The sequence below is a fragment of the Ictalurus furcatus genome, chromosome 9, assembly GCF_023375685.1.
Source record: "Ictalurus furcatus strain D&B chromosome 9, Billie_1.0, whole genome shotgun sequence".
Lineage (NCBI taxonomy): Eukaryota > Metazoa > Chordata > Actinopteri > Siluriformes > Ictaluridae > Ictalurus > Ictalurus furcatus.
The window spans coordinates 4710348-4738252 of record NC_071263.1 but is presented as its reverse complement, the minus strand read 5'-3'; the positions used below and the strand labels follow the sequence as shown (position 1 = coordinate 4738252).

The 27905-nt window shown below is 38.9% G+C and overlaps 2 protein-coding genes across 2 annotated transcripts; one reads left to right on the top strand and one right to left on the bottom strand.

Moving 5' to 3' along the window:
* The first annotated feature begins 212 nt into the window (after positions 1–212).
* On the top strand, positions 213–14760 carry zgc:162964 (uncharacterized protein LOC560569 homolog). Its single transcript, XM_053633666.1, has 8 exons — positions 213–444; positions 5211–5352; positions 5496–5636; positions 6033–6155; positions 6787–6937; positions 9226–9370; positions 9606–9881; positions 12541–14760. Exons 1-8 carry the CDS (start codon positions 264–266, stop codon positions 12759–12761), a joined length of 1380 nt encoding a protein of 459 aa, XP_053489641.1. The 5' UTR covers positions 213–263; the 3' UTR covers positions 12762–14760.
* Positions 14761–14877: 117 nt separating this feature from the next.
* Positions 14878–25381, bottom strand: LOC128613107 (epithelial cell-transforming sequence 2 oncogene-like). Its single transcript, XM_053633675.1, has 21 exons — positions 25115–25381; positions 24919–25043; positions 23873–24035; positions 23133–23385; positions 22837–22958; positions 22633–22742; positions 22378–22462; positions 21769–21937; positions 20605–20733; positions 20409–20501; positions 19844–20020; positions 19561–19664; positions 19324–19443; positions 18219–18424; positions 17648–17795; positions 17090–17163; positions 16861–17017; positions 16041–16106; positions 15782–15870; positions 15441–15613; positions 14878–15014 (listed from the first exon to the last, which is right to left on the bottom strand). Exons 1-21 carry the CDS (start codon positions 25247–25249, stop codon positions 14887–14889), a joined length of 2826 nt encoding a protein of 941 aa, XP_053489650.1. The 5' UTR covers positions 25250–25381; the 3' UTR covers positions 14878–14886.
* Between the last annotated feature and the right edge of the window lie 2524 nt (positions 25382–27905).

Sequence of the window (27905 nt, the reverse complement as noted above, 5' to 3'; positions counted from 1 at the left end):
CCTGCTTCATTTACACGTTCAATAGAGAGGATTGTTTGACATCTTATTGGCTGGAATGATGAATTGCGTGAACTTGTTTAAATCGGTTGTGATTGGCTGTAAACTTCATGGGCGGACTGGGACTCGTTTTGTCCTTTGAGGAAGTGCTGACTTTTACTTCATGCAGTGACAGAAACTCGTTCTGTGTATTCAGAGCGTGTGGTCTCGGTGGGCTGCGCGTGGTCTCGGTGGGCTGCGCGTGATCCGCGTGCCGGTGTCGCGTCATGGCTGCGCGCGACGAAGACGGATTAAGAAAACCTTCCAAACCCGACAGCACTATTTCTGAAGAAAAGGAAAGTGAAAATCTCCCTAAAACAGAAGAGGAGCAGAGAAAGTGGAACGTCGAAAATAACTGGGGCTTCTCATTAGAGGGAATATTCGGCCTCGCGCTTAAATTTTTTAAAGGTAACATACAATTTAAAGTTAATAAGGAGGTCAAACATGTCATGTGTCTGGTAAACTGCCTGAGTAATAAATCCCTGAATGCAAATCTTCTATAAACCTGATCAGCTGATCAAACTTCTACCCTATGACAGTTTGAAAATAAACTCCTGTAGCATCAGTCATACAGCCAGTCTCCTCTGAAAGTATTGGAACAGCAAAGCCAGTTGTTTTGTTTTTGCTTTACACTGAAGACCTTTGGGTTTGAGATCAAAAGATGAATGAGACATAGATCAGAATTTCAGCTTTCATTTCCTGGTATTTACATCTAGATCTGTTCAACAAATTACTACCTGGCATCTATGGTTGTAGACCACACCATTTTTAGGTGAGCAGACGTATATGAAGAGAGAGTTTTAAAGTAAATAACACGTAATATTTGGCCGCATATCCCTTGCTTGGAATAACTGCATCAAATGGTGACCCACTGACATCACCAAACTGTTGCATTCTTCTTTTGTGATGTTTCTCCAGATGTGTGCCACGGCCTATTTCAGGTGTTTGTTTTTTTTGGGGGGGGGGGGGGGCGTTTCCATCACTTTGGAAGTCAGGTGCACACTGTGTGATTTTTTTAATAGTCCTTTGTGACTGTCGCTTGTCAGACTGTACGAACATGATCCCCGCTGTAAGCCATGTCACACTGTAGGATTTCGGTTGTCATTAATGTCAGACTGTACGATAGTCCAGACGTGAAATATGGATGCACGTAAGAAGACTCGTACGGAGTTGGAGAAGCCACACTACAGGATTCTGCCTCAAATCTTCTGACATTGTAGGAAACATTTGATCTCAGCGGCCATTAATTGTCTGATGGGGAACGTGTCAAACTAGCGAGAAAAGACTACAGATTTTGGCTTAGGTTTAGAGGAATCTTTGAGGATTCTCAGAATTTCTCAGACGAGCAAATCATGGCCAAAATCGTACAGTGTGACCGTGAACCCGGCTTTAGTCTTGGTTCCAGGACTTTTGTGGGTCATCTCTGTATTGCTTTGTGAATTCCAGTCGGGCTTTCTGATTCTTACTGCTGATGAGTGGTTCGCATCTTGTGGTATGGCCTCTATATTTCTGCTCTCAAAGTCTACTTTGAAAAGTGGATTGTGATAACTTCACCCCTGCCCTGTGGAGATGATGTCACTGACTGTTCTTTTTGGGTTTTCTTCACAGCTCTCACAATGTTTCTGTCATGAGCTGCTGTTATATTTCTTGGCCAACCTGTCTGATGTCTGGTTGTAGTACACCAGTGGTTTCTTTCTTTTTTTCGGGATATTCTAAATTGGCGTATTGGCTATGCCCAGTGCTTGTGCAATGGCTCTGATCAGTTTGCTCTCTTTTCTCAGCTTTCCTTATTGTCTACCATAGACAGCTCTCTGGTCTTCATGTTGGTTTATCCTTTTTAACAACAAATGTTGCCTTCACAGGAAAAACCCAGGGTTCAAACCAAGAGTAGATTTTCAGAGCTGTTAACTGTTTAAGCAATCAATCTAACAGGGCACACCTGGTCAACAAGATAAACCTGCCATACACATCCACCCACTAATTTTGATCACGGGAAAAATTGGTGGGGTCAAACAAAAGGTGCCATGTTCAAAGTTGTTTAACACGTAATACAATAAGTATGAGGAAATGAAAACTGAAATTCTGATCAATAGTCGTATATTAATTTATTTATTTTTTTACCCAAATGTCTTCAGTGTATCACAAAATATAATATTTGGCTCGAATATGAATACTTTCAAAAGGGACTCTATGTTCTTCTAAAACTTAGTTCCATCTGAGACAAATTTCTTGTGAAGCCTACAAAGGACAAAAACTATGTGCAATATGTTTTTAGTGTATTTTTTTATAAAAGCATCAATTTCCTTATCTCTTTACGGTCGTACCATATATACTTTTTTTTCAAAGGCCTTATGATGACCCAAAAAAATTCTTTATTCAAACCTCTGCCATTGTATTTGTGTTCACACATACTACACATCATTTTTTTTAAGTAGCAGTAAAGAAGACATAATACAGGCCTGTCTTTGCTTAGTATACATGTCCTCCCTCTTTTATTATTGGTACACTAAACGTTCACAGGATGTAACAATCAGAAGTGTGATATTTACAGGATGAGAGATTTTATCTGTGACAAAGAATATAGTTTCAGACATCCCAACTCTTCTGGAAGTTCCGGGAGTCTATTTTAATGTCACATTTTCTGCATATACCAGAAAAGTTATTTGCATTAGCATGTGTAAATAGTTTCAATATGTTGTTAAATAACTAGTTGTGTTCTGTCATAATTAAATGTCATGTCCTTGTTCATACTTGTTTGGTGGCTGGGGGGGGGGGGTGTATTTGTAAAATAGTGAGCGAACATTAATTTTTATGGCTTCATTTTGTGAGCTAGCTAGTAAGCTACTGCTCCTTAGCCTACTGATTTAACTAGTAATAATAGTACTAAAAACAGCATTTTTTTTTTCAACCACCATTTTTAAACATCTGTTGCGGTGAGTACAGTAACAGTTGTTTATTGCGATTCGAATCAACACAATGGAGTTTCTTAAAAAATACAACCGATGGACCAACAACGAGGTTCAGATTTTATTAAGCATTATGGGCATTGGTGGCTTGGTGGTTAATGCGCTGGGTGACTGATCAGAAGGTCGGGGGTTCAAGCCCCAGCAGTGCCAAGCTGCCACTGTTGGGCCCTTGAGCAAGGCCCTTAACCTTCTCTGCTCCAGGGGTGCTGTATCATAGCTGACCCTGCGCTCTGACCCCAGCTCCCTGACACGCTGGGGTATGCGAAGAAAAGAATTTCACTGTGCATATGTATATGTGATAAATAAAGACTCATCGTCATTATCATTATTTATGCCGAGGACGAAATACAGCGGGAACTGGAAATGGCGACCCGCAATGAAAAAGTATACTTAAAAATATCAAGTGGGTTAAGCAAGCTGGACATTGTTCACACAGGAAAACAGTGCAGAGAGAAGCTCGTGCGTGCGTTCCTCTCAGTTATCTCGGCAATAGCTGATAAAATCTTCTCACTTTGTGTCAATAATTAGTTTGATTGTAGCATACTTCAAGGCTTTATATCCTCGCCAAGAGCTTGTCACGTGCAGGAAATGCAGACAACAAAGGTCTGTAGGAACCAGATGGTCACTTGAAAAATTTCCTGGGATTAATTGTTCTGGATAATTTCGGTGGAAAAGCAGCTATGCTTATTAATAATGTATGTAGCTCAGTGCCACATTTACTTGTAAATGTTGTAATGGTGGCATTGCTGTGCATATTAAGTTAGTCTGTTTCTTTCGCCCGCCATTTTGAATTCAGATCGGTTGAGCGTCGTTTAGAGTGAAGTTAGTGTTAAATGTTTGAGTTTAATAATGGTCTGACTTAAGAACAAGTGTTCAGTTTCAGCACATTTTCAGTTCAGATTCAATGCAAACAGTGACGTAGGAAACATGAAGCGTTTTCAAACCCAGTAGACGTTTCTACACCAATGTTTCATTATTATCACAATACTTAAGCTGCAGGAGTCTTAAGAGTTGTTATTTCCTCACAGATGGATTTCTGCAACACTGGCAACAAGAGGAGACTTGTGCTGGAGACTTGCCTGTTTAATGTACAACTCCCAAGATTTCAGATTTAAGAATGTGGTCGATAAAAGATTTGTAAAAATGTAAATAAATTAAACCGTGTGTGTTATGCGTGCGTGAAAAAATAATTAATAGAATTAGAATTTCACTCATGGTCTAGAACATGTGCAAAAATCAAAAAACTTGAAATAATTAGGGTAATACGGACCATTTGTAATTTATTACTTCAGTTTGAACGGTACCTTTGCAGTAAGTAAAGGGGTAACATTTATTTAGGAACTATTAAATATTTACCACATGTGCATTGCAGATATTACTTACTAAAATAGGTTAAACCTTATTCACTAAAACATGGAGTAAAATTTACCCAAAAAAGTAAATTGCTGCCTAATTTTTTTTCCCAGTGAATTCTATGTTAAAAAGTTTTTCAGTGTATTTGAACCAAGGTTTCAGTCAAAAGCTCTATTAAGATGTCTGTAAAACACAAACCTATGCACCTTGTTTGCACTCATTTTGTCTCTCTAAGTTTTATTCATTCATTTTCAGTAACCAATTTATCCTGGTCCAGGTTGCAGAGGATCCATAGCCAATTCAGGGAACACTAGGTGCAAGACCAACATACAATCTGGTTTGGACACCATGTACACACACATTCACCTCTAGGGGTAAGGCCTTCCACCAACTGGCATGTTTTTGGGAGGGGGGAGAAAACCGGAGAACCTGAAGGAAACCCACAAGGACACAGAGTGGACATGCAAAACCCCAAACAGACAGTAACCCAAGTTCAGGATTGAGGCAGCAACACTCTAAAATGCCGTCAAATCCACAAGGTGCTTGTATGACCGTGATTATTATGGGTAGTCAGAATAAACACATACACGTAGGGCTGTATTGTGAATGCAGCTGGCACTACGTTGACTGCCTCCATCTCTCACGGCATGTATATTGTTGTAAGTTTGGCCATCAAGTCAGGTGGCCTCGATGCAATGTTGATTGGATGGACAATGGCTATACAGTTAATGTGTGTGACCCATTCGGCAAGATTTAATCCAGTTTTTTCATTAACATGTTGGGTAGTAATTTACCATGTGGTGATTCATGGAACGGATAACCATGTTTGTAAAATGTACTTTGTGTTTTTTGTAGAAATGAATGGCAAGGCTTTCAATCCAACATACGAAGAAAACCTGCTGTTTGCTGCACTTCAGAAACAAATCTTCCTTGGCCCTTATAATCCAAAGGTTTGCCCTGAGATTGGGTTCTTTGATGTCCTGGGGAATGACAGAAGGTAAATTTAAAACACAGTAGTAGCTTTGAGCTCATAAGCAAATACATGTGCATGTTCATTCAAAACAGGATCTGTCCAGACACAGGTTTCTCTACATTTAGACCAATTAGAGACACTTTACATAACCAACACTGTATTGGCAGGAAAAAATGGGCAGAACTGGGCAGCACAGTTAAAGAGGATGCCATGGAGGACTTTGTGAAGCTTCTGAACTCCTGCTGTAGTCTGTTTTCTCCATATGTCACATCTCATAAGATCGAGAAGGAGGAACATGAGAGAAGATTGTAAGTGCGATTCTTTTAGATACAAACGCTCTGCTTTTCAGCTATTGTAAAAAAAAAAAAAAAAAAATTAATGTTGTATTAAATATAATGTAATACATACAATAAAAGTAAATCTATTAAATGTCATTTGTATTTAAACAGGAAAAAATAATTAGAACTGAGGTTGCTGTTGGGAGTGGGAAATAGGATGATGCATTTTTGGAGCCTTGCAGCATCTTGCAGTTAAATGGCTTCCTACAAAGATAAAATGCCAGGAAGACTCAGGAAGATAATTTAACCATGCAACTTCAGATCAATTGTCTTAACCAGAGAACTGCACAGGGCGAGAAGAGTGTTTTTGTCTTTCGTTAAGAATTTGTTTGTGTTCTGACTGCACACGTGTATATGCACATTTAGAAGAGAGGAAGAAGAGTGTCTCAGGCTGGAAAAACAGGAGCGACGACAGCAAGAAGAAGCACAGCGTTGGGAAGAGGAGAAGAGGAGACAGGAGGCTGATCGCTTACTAAGCAACCAGCAGAAGTGAGTAACTAGTGATCGGAAAGACAATAGATTCATCCACTTACTCTCAGCTGTTGTGTTTCAGTACAGAGTTTATGAATTTTAATAATATTTTTTTAAAAGCTCCAAAGCATGTTGTAATTTTATGTGAAGAGTTTTATTCAGTTGGTTAAAAGGGGCAGTTGCTCTATCATTAAATATACTAAGTCACACTGATTGCTCATGAAGGTCTCTTGTTATCAGGTTGCTGATTAAAACATTGTAACATTTCAGTTGTCAGACAAAATATTAGTGCACAGCGGATCCAATGCACCAATCGGACTGGCTTGTAATGGTTTAATATTTGTGTGTGAGCATCTTAGTTATACCTTAATGGGGACCAAATGTCCCCACATGGATAGGAATATGTGACAGACATTGTGGGAACATTTTGGCTTTTTAAATACAAAAACTGTAGCTTTTTAGCTAAAAAAAAAACAACTAAAAGACCCCAAATATTTTCTTTTGGTTACTCGGGTTAAGGTTATGGTTAGATTTAAGCATAGTACAAATTAATTTGTTGCATTAATGATTGTGTCAATGGAAGGTTCTTGGTTCTTACAAGGATGGTCTGTGTGTGTGTGTGTGTGTGTGTGTGTGTGTGTGTGTGTAGGCAACAGGTCACGGTTGCTCTAAATGCACAGACACCAGTGCGGCTCCAGCAGAATGCAGAGGGACTGTCCTCCAAAAGCTCAGAACAGCAGCAGCTACTCATCCAACAAGAGTTTATACAGCAAGCCCCCCATACACACCAATTCAAACAGGTTTGTCATCTGTTGAACCTGTTTGAGCTGCACACACACAGGCTTAATCTGCTGTCCACCCTTGGTATACTTTCCTCTTACTTCTTATCCACTCTAGGAGCACTCTAGGGCATATATATAAATATAAATAATATATATATATATATATACACACACACACATACATATATATATATATATATATATATATATATATAATTTATATAAATAAAATATGGTGAAAAAAACACAATTTATGTTTTTTCTTTTCCTGTAGCATCAATGTTGCAAACTTATCTTCTTCTATTATCTGTTTTTGTGTTCAACTGTGTAAGCAAATCAGAGTACCTACTAAATGTAAAAATAACTCGCCGAACTAGACATATGATCCAATTTATATAAAAAAACAACTGTGTATTCACTGTGTGTGTAGCCATGTTTTAATATATTGGTGGGGATAACAAGGATAGGAATAACTGAGAGGTCTGACATTGTGGGGACAATAGGCTGGTCCCCAAAACCCTAATGAAACCATTTCCTTTTGGTCACTAAGGGTAAGCTAAGATTTACAGTATCTCACAAAAGTGAGTACACCCCTCACATTTTTGTAAATATTTGATTATAACTTTTCATGTGACAACACTGAAGAAATGACACTTTGCTACAATGTAAAGTAGTGAGTGTACAGCTTGTGTAACAGTGTAAATTTGCTGTCCCCTCAAAATAACTCAACACACAGCCATTAATGTCTAAACCGCTGGCAACAAAAGTGAGTACACCCCTAAGTGAAAATGTCCAAATTAGGCCCAATTAGCCATTTTCCCTCCCCGGTGTCATGTGACTTGTTAGTGTTACAAGGTCTCAGGTGTGAATGGGGAGCAGGTGTGTTAAATTTGGTGTCATCGCTCTCACACTCCCTCATACTGGTCACTGGAAGTTCAACATGGCACCTTATGGCAAAGAACTGTCTGAGGATCTGAAAAAAAGAATTGTTGCTCTACATAAAGAAGACCTAGGCTCTAAGAAGATTGCCAAGACCCTGACACTGAGCTGCAGCACAGTGGCCAAGATCATAAGCGGTTTAACAGGACAGGTTCCACTCAGAACAGGCCTCACCATGGTCGACCAAAGAAGTTGAGTGCACGTGCTCAGCGCCATATCCAGAGGTTGTCTTTGGGAAACAGACGTATGAGTCCTGCCAGCATTGCTGCAGAGGTTGAAGGGGTAGGGGGTCAGCCTGTCAGTGCTCAGACCATACGCCGCACACTGCATCAAATTGGTCTGCATGGCTGTCGTCCCAGAAGGAAGCCTCTTCTAAAGATGATGCACAAGAAAGCCCGCAAACAGTTTGCTGAAGACAAGCACACTAAGGACATGGATTACTGGAACCATGTCCTGTGGTCTGATGAGACCAAGATAAACTTATTTGGTTCAGATGGTGTCAAGCGTGTGTGGCGGCAACCAGGTGAGGAGTACAAAGACAAGTGTGTCTTGCCTACAGTCAAGCATGATGGTGGGAGTGTCATGGTCTGGGGCTGCAGGAGTGCTGCCGGCACTGGGGAGCTACAGTTCATTGAGGGAACCATGAATGCCAACATGTACTTCAGAATGCCTTCGGAGACTGGGCTGCAGGGCAGTATTCCAGCATGATAACGACCCCAAACACACCTCCAAGACAACCACTGCCTTTCTAAAGAAGCTGAGGGTGAAGGTGATGGACTGGCCAAGCATGTCTCCAGACTTAAACCCTATTGAGCATCTGTGGGGCATCCTCAAACGGAAGGTGGAGGAGCACAAGGTCTCTAACATCCACCAGCTCCGTGATGTCATCATGGAGGAGTGGAAGAGGACTCCAGTGGCAACCTGTGAAGCTCTGGTGAACTCCATGCCCAAGAGGTTTAAGGCAGTGCTGGAAAATAATGGTGGCCACACAAAATATTGACACTTTGGGCCCAATTTGGACATTTTCACTTAGGGGTGTACTCACTTTTATTGCCAGCGGTTTAGACATTAATGGCTGTGTGTTGAGTTATTTTGAGGGGACAGCAAATTTACACTGTTACACAAGCTGTACACTCACTACTTTACATTGAGCAAAGTGTCATTTCTTCAGTGTTGTCACATGAAAAGATATAATCAAATATTTACAAAAATGTGAGGGGTGTACTCACTTTTGTGAGATACTGTATCTGTAGTGTGACTTTAATTGGCTGCATTAATAGTTAGATCAATAGCAGGTCCCAACAATGATAGTAAGACCTGTGTGTCTGTGTGTGTGTGTGTGTGTGTGTGTGTGACTGCATAAGTAGCAGGACACAGCTGAAGCCCCATCACTGGATTCAGATGGCATGGCTTCATTTACAAATCCCATCAGCCAGTCAGAGTCATCACAAAGGAAAACGTCTGGAGCAAACCCTGAACAATGCCATTTATTCATAGAGAGCAAACCAGGAGGTATGTGTAAAAGCATACATTTATGTCTAGTTCTCACTAATGCTCATTAATTTCTGGTGTTTTATCTGAAATGAACTAAATATTTCAGTATTTTCTTCTGTACTTGTGTTGTATTATACTATGAAACCCCAAAATGCTAACACTGTTGATAAGAATTAAAATGAAATGAAACTTGTAACATTCTTCCTTACATTATCTTTTAACAAAGCACCCTCACCCCTCCTGTCTAATGCAGATGTACCCATCTTGGCGCCATCCATGTGGACGATGCCTCAGGTAAATGAATTTAAGGAGAAGACGCAGCATGATGCAGAGTCGGTGATCACTGTTGGTAGAGGCGAAGTGCTAACCGTGCACATCCCCACTCATGATGATGGCTCTACATTCTTCTGGGAATTCGCCACTGATGACTACGATATTGCCTTTGGCTTGTACTTTGAGTGGCCAAACACAGTAAATGGTGTGAGAACTGAGACGTTTTTGGAGTCTGTGTCTGAAAACCAAGAGGGAGGTAGGAAAGAGACTTCCAACTGCTTTTGATGACTAGAACTGAATTGTACATTTTTGTAGAGTTCTTAGAATTACTGGTTTATGGTTTCATTTTTTCTACAAATGTATTCAGTACTCTCCTGATGAAAGCAAATTGTCCATTAGGGGCTGCACAGTTATGGTCAAAATGTTAACCACGATTATTTTGATCAATATTGAGATCACGATTATTTATCACGATTATACGTTGATTTTAGGGACAACGTATTTTTATGCACTTTCACATTTAAATAAACAGACCGCTGCTTTCACCTCCATGTTGTGCTACATTCCTGCTAATGTAGAAAATTTAGACTGATCCTTAAAGTGCATCATCTTGTAGAAGCAAAATATAAATAAAATTGTACCCAAAATATAGGAAAAATAAAAATACCATCAACCAAATGAAAATATGCATCAAATATAACAATATGCAACCAAATGAAAACAATTCAGACGTATGCAGAAAAGGCAATAACAGTGTTTACAGGAGGAGAGACGCAGCCAAATCATCCAATACAGTGGTGCAAGGACGACGTCATTTTGTATCGGAAACCGGAAGTTTGCATCACACTGGTTCCCTCGACAAAAACCCAATAGGATTTTCCCGTAGGCTTTTGAATTATTGCAAAAAATAAGCTCTGTGATCAACAAAAGTTTACAACACTAACACGTTTTGTCCATTAAGATAAATTTCACAAATGAACACAACTTTTATGAAGTTTGAAGCCTAAGTACAGTCGCCAGAAATAAAAAGCTAACCGTATGCTATAAACGAACTACACCGCAGTCGCTCGACTTCAACGTCACCATCACCGAGCTTCCCACAACTTTTCCAAACTTGATTTAAAACATTTTCCATAATACGGATTTACTCTGTGGGTGAATCTTCATCCAGGTTTATTTTATTTATTTATTTTTTTTTGAATTGTGCACAGCATACCTGAACCAGTATATCTGTAAAGACTTTTCCTGTTCGGTCTGATGACATTTAATGTCCCCGACAACATCTGTAGTGCTATTTAGCAACTTGTTAGTGTCATGATTTTCCCCTCACGCAAGCACTGGAGTGCGCCGCACGCTCTGAAACCCGAACCGAAGCTGTCAGTGTGAGCGCTAAAATGCTAACACGTTTCCAGGTTTTGGCATTACAAAATGATGTCATCCCTGTGCCGCTATATGGTGACTGGCTGTGAGTTTAGGAAGCACTTGATTTGATATACAGCGGAGTTTTCTATGAGCGGAGGACGAACTTTAAACGTCAATATCGCAGTCGATCATGTTCATGTAATCGTGAGCAGTCAAAATCGTAATTGAGATCAATATTCGATTAATTGTGCAGCATTACTGTCCATGCTAGTTAACTTGCTATCTATTTGCTTAAAAATTCACAAAAATACTCTGCTCTCATGGATATCAAACAATTGCAAACACAACACAGGTTTATCCAAAAAAAAAAAAAACTTTGTTAATTATAGGTGTGCAACAATTATTGGCACCGCTATGAATTCATATGAGAAAAATATATATGAAGTATATTCCCATTGATATTTTACATTGTTTTAGTACACTGGATGACTAGGAACAGGAAATTGTTCAACCATGACTTCCTGTTTCACAGAGGTATAAATATGAGGTAACACATAGGCCAAATTCCCTTAGTCATTCATAACAATGGGTAAGACCAAGGAATATAGCTGTGATGTGGGGCAAAAGGTTGTTGAGCTTCACAAAATAGGAAGTGGCTATAAGAAAATAGCACAAGCATTGAAAATGCCCATTTCCACCATCAGGGCAATAATTAAGAAGTTCCAGTCAACTGGAAATGTTATGAATCAACCTGGAATTGGACACGTGTCTATATTGTCTTGATGCACTGTGAAGGTTCGAGTGGCCAAAAAATCTCCAGGGATCACAGCTGGAGAAGAATTGCTCTCATCCAAAAACAAACTCAAGCATCTTCATTTTGCCAGACACTACTGGAACGTCACATGGGATCGGGTTCTATGGTCATATGAAACCAAAATAGAGCTTTTTGGCAATAAATACCCTCGTATTCTCCAACCTCATCAGGCATTATAGGAGAAGACAGAGCTGTTATCTTTTCAAAGGGAAGTAAAAAGCTATTAACTAAAAAACTAATATTATCTAAACTAAATATTAACTAAAATACTATTAACTAAAAAACTAATAATTGCTGCACACCCATATTTAAGAAAGATATTTTTGGATAAACCTGTTTTGTTGCAGTTGTTTGATATCCATGAGAGCAAAGTATTTTTGTGCATTTTGTTAACAAAAGATCAAAAGGCTAAACAATAAATACAATTTTATTATTGACTGTTTCTTTTTAGTAACACTTACTTTTCCAGCCTTTTGTTGCCATGTCCCAACTTTTGACACGTTGCAGCGATCAAATACAAAATTACTTTTTTCCTAAAATGGTACATTTCCTCAGTTTGAACATTTGAAATGTATTGTGAATAACACATGGGTTTATGAGATTTGCAAATAATTGCATTCTGTTTTTATTTACATTTTACACAGCACCCCCAATGTTTGGGAATTGGGGTTGTTTTTATCATTATTTTTTTTCCAAGCAGAAATGATCTCAAATCTACCACATGATTCTTTCAATGCAGGTCAAGCTGAAGAGGTAAATCGAAAGTCCGAGACGAAATCCAGAAACGTAGTCCCTCAGGTTAGCGAGGTGGTTCCACTCTTTCGGCAGGACAGCCACGAGAATGTGTACGCAGGCAGTCACCGCTACCCAAGCCAAGGAGTTTACTTGCTCAGATTTGACAACTCCTATTCGCTCTGGAGGTCAAAGGTTGTGTATTACAGAGTCTACTACACCAGTTAGATTTATTACAGACACACCTAGTCTCACAAAGCTTGAGCACTAAACTCCTCACACACATCACTGATTCATTATTTAAACAGTTATTAATAGGCTTTCAGAGAAGTTAAAATGGTTACACAAACACCACTGTGCATGCGGTTTGGCTTAAACTGTGCTTATTTATTTATTTATTTATTTAATAAAAAAAGAGGGTGAGATGGAAGGCTAGGGGCAAAGTTCTGTGCTGCTCTGTTTACTAGTGGCTTCTGCACGGCAAGATTCAGAATTATGCATTAAAAATAACCAACATGAAGGAAGCAATATATTCTGAAATGCTATTAAATGTTTGTTTGAATTATTCTGGAAGGAAAAATACTGCCGATTTTCATTATTAGGGTTGTGTTGTGTTGAGCTTTAAAGAAATCCAGTGCAGTAGAAGGCTATCTCAAAGGGCAATACATAGAAATGTGCAAATCTAATCAACAGTCTTCCTACTTGCAGTTTAGTAGGAGGCTGGAGTAACATGGAGTACTGTACCAACAAGCTATAAAATTGTTGAATGCATTTTCACAAAAGCTTAATGCTTCAAACCATAACAAATGATTCATTATATTGAACTACACTGCCTTGGATTTAGTAGTGTCATATTATTTCCATTTTAAATAGTGGACTTTAATGGTCAGTGTTTGTAATTTGTATTCGACCAAAATCCTGATGTATACTTTTCCAGAACTTTGTCTTGATGGTTATTTGGACTTCATGATACTGTTTGTTTAGGTATGTTCTCTAACAAACTCTGGGGCCTTCCAGGAACAGGTGAATTTATATTGCGATCATGTGGCTTTACTTTACTTGTACACAGGTGAATGCCGTAGTTATTTAAATTTTGGTGGCAACTGGTTGCACTAGAACTAATTTAAGGGTTTCACAGCGAGAGGGGTGAATACTTATGGACACTTCTGGGGCGGCTGTGGCTCAGGTGGTAGACTGGGTTGTCCACTAATCACAGGGTTGGCGGTTCAATCCCCGGCCCACATTAATCCACATGCCGAACTGTCCTTGGGCAAGACACTGAACCCCAAGTTGCTCCTGATGGCATTCAAGCACCTTGCATGGTAGCTCTGCTGCCATTGGTGTATGAGTGTGTGTGTGTGAATGAGAAAAAATGTAAGGTTAAAAGGCGCTATATAAGTGTTTACTTATGCAATCACAACTTTTGCATTTTTTTTTATTTGTAAAAACTTTGCAAACTATATTGATTTTCTGCACACCTCAATATTATGGACTTGTGTAGATTCATGACATATAATGGAAGCTATTTCAGTTCCAGTTGAAACACTACAAAATGTTATTTTCATCCCAGTTCTGTAGCCCAGATCTACCGTATTCCTACAGTGTCGTACCTACAGTACTTCTTTCCTTATACTGTTTACTTTAATATTAACAAAATGACGTTGACCAACCGCAACTACTGTACAACAGATTTCTCAACAGCATTCCTTTAAAAAATGTTTTTTGTGTGTGTACGTTATTGAACTGTAATAATTGTTTCCATTTTAAATGTTCCTCTGAAGAAATGCTGTCAAACAATTGAAATTTGTTGTACTTTAATGTTTGTCATTTATTTATTATGATTACATTTAATGGTTAAAAGGTCCAAACTGTGATTTTGTAATTTATGGACGACTGTCTATATGTAAATAAATCTTACTGGTTAGTGATACTCAGTATACATCCTCTGTGTGTTGAAATACAGGTGCAGCTCAAAACATGTTAATATCATGTAAAAGGCTTGAAATATTGCACTTTGTGTAATGAATCTAGAATATATGAAAGTTCCACTTTTTGAATTAAATTATGGGGGGAAAAAATTAACTTTTCCACGATATTCTAATTGTTTCATCTCAACTGCACAGCTTTTTTTTTTTTTTGTATGTAAGAACATTTAAACAACACAAAAACATTACGTTTCACTTAATGTCTTGAACACAACAGACTATTTATCTGTGAAAGCCACAGAATCCATGTTGGCACCACTGACTGCTTTTGCTTCAGGCTGGGAATATTTCCATGATGGGGACATTCTTGCTCAAGATGTTGTCCTTGATGTTCTCGCCTAGATGAGCATTATAGTTCTACAGCTGCTTTAATTGTGTTTAGCTGCATTTATAGCACTGCTTAAAGCACAAAGCCACCTGATCTTATCCTCCTCTCTGTCTGTGGCACACATCCACTGGCGATTTGGGCTCTCCAGGAGGAAAGAATTCTGCATGTCTGGGGAGGAAAAATTAACCAGAAATAAATAAAGCAACTTATAATTCGGGGCTTATTACAAGAGCTGGAACAAAATGAGGGCTTTTTCCATTCACAACAATGAATAGCAGTTTGTAGAACCTAACTTTATTCAACTCCTGAATCAGATGTTCTGTGGAACTTTCTGGCAAGATTTCCATCTTCTATCTAATGTAACTGAGTAACAACTATCTATGTTTCATGGATCTGAAATGATGACAAAGCTGGGACATGGTGCTTCTGCAAATCAAAATGGTGTCCTTCAAGCAGCAGTTCATCATAAGGCCTGCATGATTGTTCTTTTAACAACATGGAAAGCAATAATTTCAAAACCAGCAAAAACATTAATCATACAAGTTAATATCTGAATAACGTATCTGTATTCGGTTACATCCCGATTATACTCACACTTTGTGTCCACTATGTCCGAGACATTGAGGCTGTGCAAGCTTACAGAGGCCAGGAATGTGTGAGATGTGTTCACTGCCAGACTGAACGGCACATGAGTCTCTCTTTTCTCAGTCAGCACCACGACATCGTTAAACAGAAACAGTCCCAGCTCCTTAACACACTCGTACATCCTGACAAGGAGAGAGATTTCACCTTTTAGACATACTTATAAGGTTGCTATGTTGCTTCTTGGGAATTTGCTGTGTACTAGAGAAGAGAAGCCGGTTTGAAATCAACACTGGTGTGCGTTGAGGGTGTTGTCTGTTACCTGATCTGTGTAAGGAAGCTGGCAGTTGTACCTGAGTGATGGAGCAATGTCTTCATTAAGGCAACTCAGTAATGCCACATCCTGTACGGTGATCAGATATCGGCCTCCCTCTTGTAGATTCTAACACAATCGGTCAATAGTTGTATTTCAGCATATTTATGTCAAAGCATGATTGTCATGTGCTCTTTGAATACACTTCTTGTTTACAGAACAATCTGAAATGCACATGACCTTTATTAATCCAGTAGAACCTGATCCCCTTCATGAATAATTATAATAGTGCAACTCACTGGGCAGCTCTGAATGATCTTCTGCACTTCCAGCATTTTCTCCTCCTGGTTTAAACTTTTTTTCAACTGGCACAGGAGCAGTAAAATATTTTTATACATTTAATTCAAAGGGTATTTTTTTTTTTTTTAAGTTTATTAATGTACTCAAAGGAAAAATCCACCCTGAAACATATTAAACATGTTTAGATGAAATATTAATGATGTGCTTGGCAATTCATGTGCTGATTTGTTGGTTAACTGGTCACTCACAATTTTCCGGCAATGTCATATTACTGAGAAATCTAACGTAGGAGTGGAGACAGCAAACGCTGGACACAAATTTCCACAATGCAATGCAGCTATACAAAGCAGCTGTGCTACTTAGCTTATGGCTATGTAGCGATCCACGATGGTGGTGATGCCATCTTTAAAGCTTTGGAAGCTGATCTGTTTCAGCAAATTGTACAGATGAGGAAGAGATGACCGAGCTGCACAGACTAAAGGAATAAAGTGCTCTCTTTAGGTCGAGATGAACCAACGACTAAATCCCCCTGCACCACTATCAGCGAGCAGTTGAACGGCATTGTGGGTAATGTAGGAAACCGTTAACCAAAGTGAAAATAGACCAACAGGTCGATGAAATCGTTTTAAACCAAACAAGTCAACTCTGGAATTTTATTATAAAACAAATCTTCTTTCTCTCTCTCATTGAAGATAATTTGATAAATATAATGATTAATATGCAAGTCCTTCAGTGTGGATTTTTCCTTTAATATGTATTTCACACATATGTCAAATGAAGTGTTTGAAAGAAAGCTGTGAAAGTATATAGATGGGTTACCTTGTGGATGAAGTTCCTATAATTCCTTAACGTGTTTAAGGCAGACGATATGTGTGTGTGATCAGCGTGTTTGGGTGGGGTGTGTAGCATCAAAGTCTGGAGCAAAATCACATACTCCTCTACCCTTGTGGAAGGACTTAGAAACAGCTCCTGGAGACTGGATGCAGAATATGAACACATGTTAATTGAGGGTGTTTTGGTTCCAAACTTAGACTAATTTCAGCATTACCTTAACATCCTAGTAGCAAGGGTCTTATTGTGTCTCTTTATAAAGGCTCGAAATACAGGAAGCATCTCTTTGCACTGCAAACCAAGAAGTGATAGTTAGCAAGATATGATACACAACTGAAGCTGGTGGTTGCTTACATTGGAAATCATTAGAATAATTTAAGATTCATGTCATATTGGAAAGTTAAAAAAAAAAAAAAAAAAAAAGAGTGGCTTGTTCTTGTTGGAAGAGAACTGCATAAGCCACCTAAATATTTATTTTAGATGTTATGAACATGTTTTTTTTGGTTTGTTTATTAAGCAATTTACTTTTAATAGTCAAATATGTGTTTCATTCTGTGTGTTTTTCTCTCTCTGCTACACAGTTTAAGTAGATTATCATGAAGGTAGGCTGGTTTTGTATTTGGTGTTGAGGTTGGGCTGGCCTGTTTTAAATGTATAGCCTTGTATTTTCACTTATATCACTAACCCAGGTCATAGTGAAAAGGACATTCAAGGCAAATTTTCTTTACTAACCAAGATGTTTTTATTCAACCAGGGTCACAAAGCACTTTCCTACCTTATCTATGGTCCTGATAGCAGTGTGGTAGTTGTTGAAGAAATTGGTGTAAGCCCGTAGCTTGGCACAGAATCGGACAAACACGTCGCCCACACACTGCAGAGGACTCCATTCCTCCGACCTCTCTGTAAGATCCTGCAGAAAAACTCTAGCATCCACAAATAAGAAAACAGGATTAAAGGAGAGACGACATTTAATCTATCTAAAAACATACATGCGTAAAAATGTTTTGCATATACATGTAGATACGACATGCTGATAAAACCATTCGTTTCCAGTTAACAAGTAACTAATAACTAACCACTAATATAACTGCTAATATTCAATGCGCAAGTCTTTTTTTTAATGTACAGCCTCATATTTTCACTTACAGCTTTCAAGTCATGTTCTTAATATTTCCTCAGGTTCTCAATGCTAAAATTCTGTCCTTACTGGCATTTATTTTTAAAACCCTGACATCTGAATAAATGAACTGAAATGCCCTATAAACAAAGTAAGTACCAGACAATGTACAGTACACTTGCAAATTACAATGGTGTTTTTTTTGTTTGTTTGTTTGTTTGTTTTTTACTTATTGGCTTCCAGGATGTCCAGCATGGGATTAAAGAGCATCACAAGATTGGCAGAGCTAATAATTGCTCGGTTGGAGTCCAGAGCTGCTCGTAGTGGAATGTAGTACACGCTGTGTATAGCCTGTAGCAGACGCACGTAAGCTTTCTCGCTGTTCAGCAGCTCCATAAATGCACCACTGCGCCGGTCTGCTTCACCTAACAAACTCTAAATGAACAGAGAATATAGAAACACTAAAATGTGAACGTAAAATGCACACTCGTCAGCCACATTAAAAGGAACACCCCTGCTCATTCAGACATATTGTATAAACCCTATGGTCAAAGATCCCCTATGGGATCACACTTTCCCCCCATTCTTATGTTTGACGTGAAGATTAACAAAAGCTCTTAACATGCACCTGCATCCTGCAACCACATGCATCATGCTGCTACCACATGATTGGCTGATTGGGTAACTGCATGAATAAACAAGTGTACAGGTGTTCCTATAAATGTTGCCATTGAGTGTACGCGCTTCCCTTTATACAGTATGTGGTGGTCATGCTTTGATCAGGTTTTTGGATATGTGCCATTATGAAATGGACAGAAGCCTAATAGATTCAGTTTGTAAAGGTGTTCAAATTACCGACAAAGTTGTAATGTTTGAATGCTAATAAATAAAAAAAAAAGGGAAATTTAGCCAACAGAATAAAACTCCAAATTAATCAGCACTGCTGTAAGAACCAACAGTAATCAATCGATTACGTCAACAGCCTCCTGTTCGTCATATGTGTCATCTGACTTTTTACCTCAGGGGCAGAGGCTACAGAGACTGACATAAGTAATTCTTATGATCAAAATGATTACTTGTTTTCCATTGTAAATGGTCATATATATTTTCATCTATATTTTATTTATTACCTATTTAAATAAAATGATAATTAAATAAATAAACAGCAGTTGCTTTTAGACATGTTAGTGGTAGCTTCAGGGGAATTGGAATGCAGTTTTATCCATTTTTCATTTTTGATACATGCATAAAAGAAACGTTTCATTTTCATAATGCAGGTCATTTTCAGAACCACATACAGTAGAAAATTTCAAAACATTTGGACCGACACATACCTTTGCGACCTTGTGGTTAGAGTTGTAAGATGCGCTCTCGGTTAAAATCTCAGATTTTTTCACAGTGCCATCCACACATTTCCTCAGTAGGAATTTCCCCAGGAACTCCAGTGGATTATCCTACAAAATAATAATCAACAGCACATCAGATAAATGCTTCATAAAGACGTTAAAATGTTCATAAGTCAACTGAGAATTGAAAATATACTCTGTATACTGTACAGTCTCCTTACTTACTGTTGTTTCTTTCATAAGTGCCACAAGACCCTCGATTACAACTTGCATAACTTCTGATTTAAGCTTTACAAAAGGCAAGTTTATGTGATCCCAAAGGAACAGACCTGTCGGACCAAAACATTGATAAACCATTAATAAATATGCTTTACAAAGTCATTTAATGAGATTAGCTATGGGAATATGAATGAAACACTGTACTGATGCTCAGCAGGTTGTTTCTCGTGGTTTAATTAGGGGTTAACCCCTTATTCAGCCCTTGCAGATCGCATTCATCTTGACTTACCAAGCGTGCGGCCTCTCGTCTCATAACTCAGGAGCCGCAGTTGCGGTTCTAGTTGTTTCCTTAGGACCTGCAGTGACTGCTCTATCCATTCTGACTGCCTGCACCATGAAACCAAGGGTCCTTCATTCAAGTACATCAGTGGAGGGAAGTCACCATTCCCTAACCACTCGCTCAGAACTGGCACAGATACGAAAAAGATTTTAAGCCTGTATTTTAAAGTCCTTTAAACATAAAACATGTATAACTAATTCATAAGGATTCAATATACACTAATGAATTATTATTCCACTCAGTTCCACTTTTAACATTAGACATCCTCACAATGCAGAATTACAGAAATCCGGATGCAGATTTAGATCTCTAATGAACAAGACAGGAGCAACAGTGGAAAAGGAAAAGCTCCCTGACATGACATGAGGAAGGACCTTTAGAGGAACCAGATTCAAAAGGGAACCCATCTTCTTCTTTATGGAGCCGGACAGTGGGATTATAAATGAAACAGGAAAGATTTGTTGTGTTGAAGCAGCTTTACATGGTCCTCGGCTTGTTTCAGGTTGTTACTCACTGTGCTGGTAGGAGCCGGTGCAGATTCCTGTGGGTGCCCTGACGCTCAAACCAGTCAGAATGGACAATTTGTTTATTAGTGCCATTCCTGCAACTGAAAAGAGCCATTTTCAGCGAATATTCTACAATTTATGGCAAACACTAAACTGTGCATGGGGTTTGCAAAACACTGCCAGAAATCTGCATTAAAGACTGACCAGAAGCAGCCAGAGGCACAAAAATGTTGAGAGACCCTGCTTCTGACGCAGGTACCACCCAGCCACAGAGCTTTTCCCAAAACGCCCTCACGTCGGGATTTAAGATGCTCTTCTCTGTGATGCTCATGCCTGTGAGAAATGATGAAAATATAAATCCGGTTTATTCTCGGTTAATTGTTAGTTAAACAATTAACTATACAACTACAAATCCACAACAATACTGTGCAGAAAGTCAAGAGGAAAATGTCAGTAAAGGTAAAGGACAAGTGCAAGGTGAAACGACTGTAATATGAGAACGTCATTACTTGTTCAGCTTACATGTATACAGTATGATAATAGCTCATATTGATCCTGCAGCTAACATTGTTGTCACATAGGCTTCCCAGTCCACTTCCTGTTTCCTCCTACTCCAGCTCTCCTATATTATTAAAGGCATTATTTGTCTCTTTAGTATTCATCTGTATTTATTATTTATACCTACAGCATATACTTCTATGTGTTACAAGTCTGTGATCTCAAACCTGTTTCCTTTGAGCTTCTTTAGCTACTTGGTTACCTGCATCGTGCCTTTCTTGACTTACTATTTTTGGCATGTGCGTGTGCGGTGGCCGTAGTGTCCCCCATTCCAGAGAGGTTCCCTGCCATTGTCATAGTTACGAAAGGATCTCTAAGCACCCAATCAATTTTGGTGTAGAGCTTGCTAGCTTATCATCTATCCCACAATAAGCTAGGTCCAGCATAGTGTTTCACTCTCTGAACCAAGAATTTAAAAAATATATATAATGATTAATTGATAGTTATTTAATGTTAGTATTACATGTATTTAATGCTTTATATACAGTATAACTAGCTAATCACAGTATGCTAGCTAATATACTCCCATGACAGCCCTTCAGCTATTTAATAGCAAGCAAATGCAACTGCATACTATTATGATTAAATTTTATATTCATTACATTGAGTCTGGCATGTAAGTGTGAGAGCCATATGACCTCCGTGTAGTTAAAGTATTTATGTAGGATGAATTCAGCCAGTGGAACAGCACGTATGTCAGGATGGACCAGTCTGGCAGGTCAACCACCACAGTTGCCAAACCTGTATTCTGGATTTGCACAACAGATTATACATCATAACTCTTATCCATTAGAACTACACATATATCACCTTCTACAAGCTGAATCTCTTCAGTGTTTCCCTCAGCTATGATGCCAATACTCTGTATCACTCTGCCCTTCATAGCTTTCTCAACCAGACAGAGAAGAGCCTCTAAAGTCATTCCACTGTAGTCATACAACAATGGCACTACATTGACCAGAGCTCCACATAGCACCATCTGAAAAAGAAATAAGAGAAAGTCACTGTTTTATAGAGGACCATATTAATATATTCATCTATTTATTCATTCATCATGAGTAACTGTTTTATCCTGCTCAGGGTTGTGGTGGATCCAGAGACTATCCCAGGAGAACTAGGCATGAGGTGCGAATACAACCTGAATGTAACTTAGGGCACTGTGCATGCACACTTTCACACGTAAGAGGCAATTAATTTAGCATAGCCAATCCACCTATTGGCATGAGTTTGGGAGGTGGGAGTAAAACAGACAACCCAGAGGACACATGAAGAACCTGCAAAACTCCACATGAGCAGTAACCCATGCTCAGGATTGAACCAGGGACCCTAGAGCTACTATGAGACAGTAATGCTACCCTCTGCCCCACTGTGCCATGGATGGTATTCGAAGTTCCTGTATAAGGCATGCACTGTTTTTACCTCATAAGCAGGAAGTCTGGATGACAGAAGTAGCAGGTGGGGTGGAGGATGATTGATGGAGCTGATGAATGACTTTAAGTGCGAACTGCAAGAAAACACCTGCACTGAGCCTATTGTGATCATTTAATTTCACTGACCAAAGATTCATTTCCAGAGATCTGTTCTTACAATAGTATAAAATGGCTACTATAGTTTCAAAATAGTATACAAAACTATGTAAATGTGACTCGTGGGTGAGCTGATGCTGTTACTGACCTCATTGCTAAAGTTTTCATTGAGCTGGTAGCACATGATATCTCAATGGTTGAATTTAGCTGAAGTCTCTGCTGCTTCGTGCTGAACAAGTTCTCTAATCGGCACTTATCCTTAAAAATAAACATATCTAATGCATTCACCTGCATGGATCATGAAAATGGTTGTGGGATCTTGGTATAGTCGTATATGCTTGTGGTATCTTACCCCTATTTCGACAAGAGTGGTAGACCGACTCAGAGGCAGCAGGCTGGATTTCTGTCTGATACTGCTTGCATATGTTCCTTTTGAGTTGGTTAACCATGCCCTCCTGCTCTTCAAATCAGCTTCTGTTGGGAAAGGCTTTGGTTTGCAACCAACACCAACTAGTCTTTTGAATTTACTTAATATATACAATCATTATGCACACAGACATCAATGATGCACGTTGCTCAAAAAACAGTGCTTTCTGTGTACTACCTTTCAGTATAAAGTTATTACTATATGAAGTGCCTTCAGCTCACTTTTATGCTCCACAATCTTCTCGCGGATGGTTCGCCTGATTAGACATTCTGTTCGTTTCTCTTCCTCCTCTTCTGCTTCAGGCAAAGTTTCGTTCAGGGTACCATAGAGGTCCGCTGCTTCCCGTGGGGACAAAAAATCCAGGTTGCAAGCACAGGCAACATAGTGTTTCTTCCAGGCACCATATTCATTGTCGGATGTTCCATAGGTGAGGAACCAACCCTGTCGAATACACTTTGGAGCCCACAGGCAATCCTGAGGAATAGTACAGAGGAAATTGCAGTGGTACCGTACTGGTCTTCGGCGTGACATTTGATAATGGCTTTTTTTTAATACAGTAAGAGAACTCATATTTAAGCCATTTGTATCCCTTTATTTGAAATCATGGTTTTGGATCACTTATATAATTAGATGCACATATAAAGCACTGCTGCATCGCATGCTTGCACTAGACATTGCATGGGATAAGAGTGAGTTTTAGGGTACCCTTATGTATAGCCTTCTCTATTAATCACTGGCTTCTTCCAGATCACTGTTTATACCAAAGGTTTGGGCTTGATGATAGAATAAGATGCATCTGTTGTGAAATATGACTTAATTATCTGAAAACCCCCACCAAATCCTACCTCAACAGCTCTGACTATAAATGACTATTACTGCCAGGATATCTTATCCCAGACTCAAAAATATATCTACTGAAACTTTAAAGTGTTTTAGAAAGCAACATATAATAGTTAGTCACCTGCTCTGATAGGAACCTCCAGTACCAGGAGACCTGAGCTGCAGCACACAAGTCCATAGGGCTCAGGAAAGACAGGATGTACAAGGAGAGTACCCGAGGCAGCACAGTGGTAAAGTCCAGTCTTGTAATGGGAGCAACTTTACTAAAGTAGTCACTGATGGATCTGAGGTTAAAAAAAAAGAGAGATGTGAATGTTTGGTATTTAGTGTCACCATAGAAGCAAATTACATACACTATATGGTCAAAAGAATATGAACCCCTGACCATCACACCCATATACGCTTGTTTGATATCCCATTCCAGGTCATTATTATGGAGTTGGTCCCCCCTTTCTATAAAGTCTATAACAGCCTTCACTCTTCTGGGAAGGCTTTCCACTACATTTAGGAACATGGCTGTGGTGAGTTGTGTCCATTCAGAGAATAAAATACTCGTTCACTGATGTCAGATGAGAAGGACTGGCATGCGATCAGCGTTCCAATTCAATCAGAAATCAGAGCTCTGTGCAGGCCACTCAAGTTCTTCCACTCCAAAGAGCTCACTTTGTGCACAGGGGCATTGTCATCCTGGAGCAGGATTGAGCTCGGCCCCTTTAGCTCTAGTAAATGGAAACTGTAATGCGACAACATCCAAAGACATTCTAGACAATTGTGCATTTCCAGCTTTGCGGAAGGCTCACATACCTGCTGAAAAAAAAACGAACAGAAACCCTTATAGAATTTGTAATGATTTTAATGGGAATTGTATTGGTTTTAATGGAAACTCTAATGGTCCCTTGTGTCTCTACTGGTAATTTCTAGCCTTCTATTGGTGGCATGTTATGTCTAGTGGATACCAGTAAGGACCTGCAATGGTAATGGTTTCAATGGTTAGCTGATTGTTTGTAATGGTATTTGTAGTGGAAACCATAAGAATTTCTGTGATGGTTTCTATTGTTTTGGTTTTTTTTCCAGCAGGGATATATTATATAAGGTGTGCTGGTAAGATGTTCACATACTTTTGTCCTTCTAGCATAGCTTACACGTAAGAAGTCTGGACTGATTTACTTGAGCTGGGATTTGGAACATCTTCTTAACAACAGCTGAAGCAAGTGTTTCCTCTGCCCATCCGTCCAAAGGTCAAACCAGTGAAGAATTAGAGTCGTTCTCTCCTGAAAAAGCTGTGCACTTTCCTGTCATATGCACCATCTTAACTCTAATATCCAGCTACATTATTATTACTATTCATTCTCATTGAACTTACCTGCTGGTTGGAAGGTTTGTTTGTTATAGGTGTCCAGGCACTGAAGAGAGTAGCTGCTGCTTCAGAGCAGGACTCTGTTTGGTTGAGCTCTGTTTGTTGGGTATTGGGACAACCACGTGACTTGTAAGCAGTCATTTCGGCAAGAGTTTCCACTTACTCGTGCATTCGCTTGTAACGAGGAGCGAGGAGCTGCGGTTTAAATGCAATTAATTCATGTTTTTGGTGTGGTTGCTTGCTTGGTGGTTCGGTGACTACCTCCGAGTCCTCGCGCGCTTTACAAGTCCGTTTCCTAAGAAACAGAGTAACAAAAAATCACACTGGGAAGTCCTTTACTCGGGCTGTGTCCCAAACCACTACAGCAGGCTAGTAAATGAACCACATCGTTTAGAGCTTAAGCAGATGCTTCCTGACTTCTGTAGCTTACCCTTAAAAATACATGAAGTATGCGTAAAGCCTAGAGATGCAATATGTGCCATGACTCTCATGAAAATCTCATTAAAATTTGCTGAGTCAGAGCAATCGTGTCGACTCTTTCGACTCTTTTTCCCATGGCCTTTTTTTTTTTTTTTTTTACAAAGCTATTGCAGAAACTGATAAAATAGCCTTTGTGTACTTTCAGACTGACAAAACTGTTATACTTGTGTTTGTTTAAAGTCTGTTTAATAAATGTAGGGTAAATTCAGATATAACTACTGTATTGGGATAGTTCTGAATTTCCAATTTGTCTAAGTTTTTTGCCATTAATTAAATAAATACCACCAATACATGCTATTAAGGTGTTGACTACATACATGTGAAGGGAAAAAGTGTTTATCATACAGAATTCTGAAGAAGTATGGCTCATCTTTTTTTTTTTGTCAAGACTGACTGAAGGCCATTTTTAATTGGAAATTTGTCATTTAAGACAAACGTTTTTATTGGTCTATGTCTAGGATTTTACTTTCTCAATTACATGTGTGAAACATTGATTATTTGTAGAATACTTCTTCAACGTATCAGTGAATCAAATTTCAATAACAGGATTTGCTGTAGTAATAACCGCCCCTCTTCGGAGAAGGTTTTCCACTAGATTTTGGAGCATGGCTGTGGGGATTTGTGATCGTTCAGTCACATGAGAGTTAGTGAGGTCATGCAATGTTGTCAAGCAAGATGGAATGGAGTGCATTCGGCTTTCCAATTCGTTCCAAAGGTTTTCAGTGGGGTTGAGGTCAGGCCTCTATGCAGGTCATTTGAGTTCTTCCACTCCAACCTTGGCAAACCATGTCTTCATGGAGCTCGCTTCATGCACAGGGGTATTGTCATGCTGGAAAAGGTCTGGGCCACTTAGTTCCAGTGAAGAAAAATTGTAATGCTATAGTATACAAAGATACTCTATATAATTGTGTTCTTCCAACTTTGTGGAAACAGATTGGGGCAGGCCCACTTGAGTGTAAGGGTCAGGTGTCCACAAACATTTTGTCATATAGTATGTGATACAGTGATACTAGCTCACTACCACTGTGTACTTATGTACAAAATAATAATGATCTTATTGATCATAAAAGAAGTGAGAAAGAGGGGTGGGTGAATTAAAAACAATGGGATACATTGTAGGTTTTTAAAAAATGTACAATTTTAATGTGTTTCGAAATTTTTTTTGTGTTTTGAACTGATTTTACAGAGCTTGCCATCATTGCTCAGCTTATTTCAGACCCTGCCCCTTAGGTGCTTACACTGTAAGACAGTGCACCAGTCATATACCAGACATGATAATATATTTAACATCAGACACAAATACAAAAAATCTTTTCTGGCACAACCAAGACCTTGCAAAATAAATAACAAAACAATAACTACCTCAGACAGCTTGTTGGCCATGTTCTTAATTTCTGTTAACTTGCCTAAAAGAATCTACTCCATATCTTAAACAAAAACAGCAATAATATCATCTTACTATGCATACGCAAATGATCACACAGCACTTCACACACAAAAAACAGCACAGACAGGTTAGAAATTTGTCCTAATTTGCAGAGAAAAACCATACTGTGTGACAAGAAACACTAAACATCGTATGGCAACTTACCATCAAGGGTATGTTGTACTTGTATTTCTGATTTTCCCCAGCTTTCTTACTTGCTCATCAGTTTCTATTACACAGCGTTGAAGGTCAATGCAGTCTGCACATTGTTTGGCAGAATTCAGAATCAACTCGTACCCTTTTTGCTTGTTCCCATTCAAGTCAGAATGATTCTGATTTTAACCACTTCAATTCTTTGCTTCATATTTTGTATAGCGAGTATATTTGCTTCATATTTTGTATGCCTCATAACTCTAGGGTCTTTGGTTTGGTCCTTAGCTCAAACCAGGACCTGTGTGGAGTTTTGCAGGTTCTTTTTGTGTAGGTGGATCTTCTACACTTAGTTGTCCCAAGGCATGAATGAATGTGTGTGAATGCATGTGTGCCTGGTGCCCTGTGATAGACTGTCATCCCATCCACTTTAAAATTCATTTATTTGTAAGGTTGTAAAGATTTGATATACAGTTGTAGGTTATAGTATGAGAAGCACAATCCCATCAAAAGGCCATTAATCGTATTTCCGCAATTATTTTTTACAACAATTATTTATGAACTAGAATTTCATGTTGCAAATGTCACTTATGGTTATTGTGCCTTTGGGATTAGTCCAAACAAGGAAGACAAGAGAAAGATAGCTGATCCTTGTCCATCAATCATCAAAAAATATAATTAGCACATGGCATGCTGCTTACATATCTTTACGGGATTGCCATGCACTGGAAGAAAGAACTG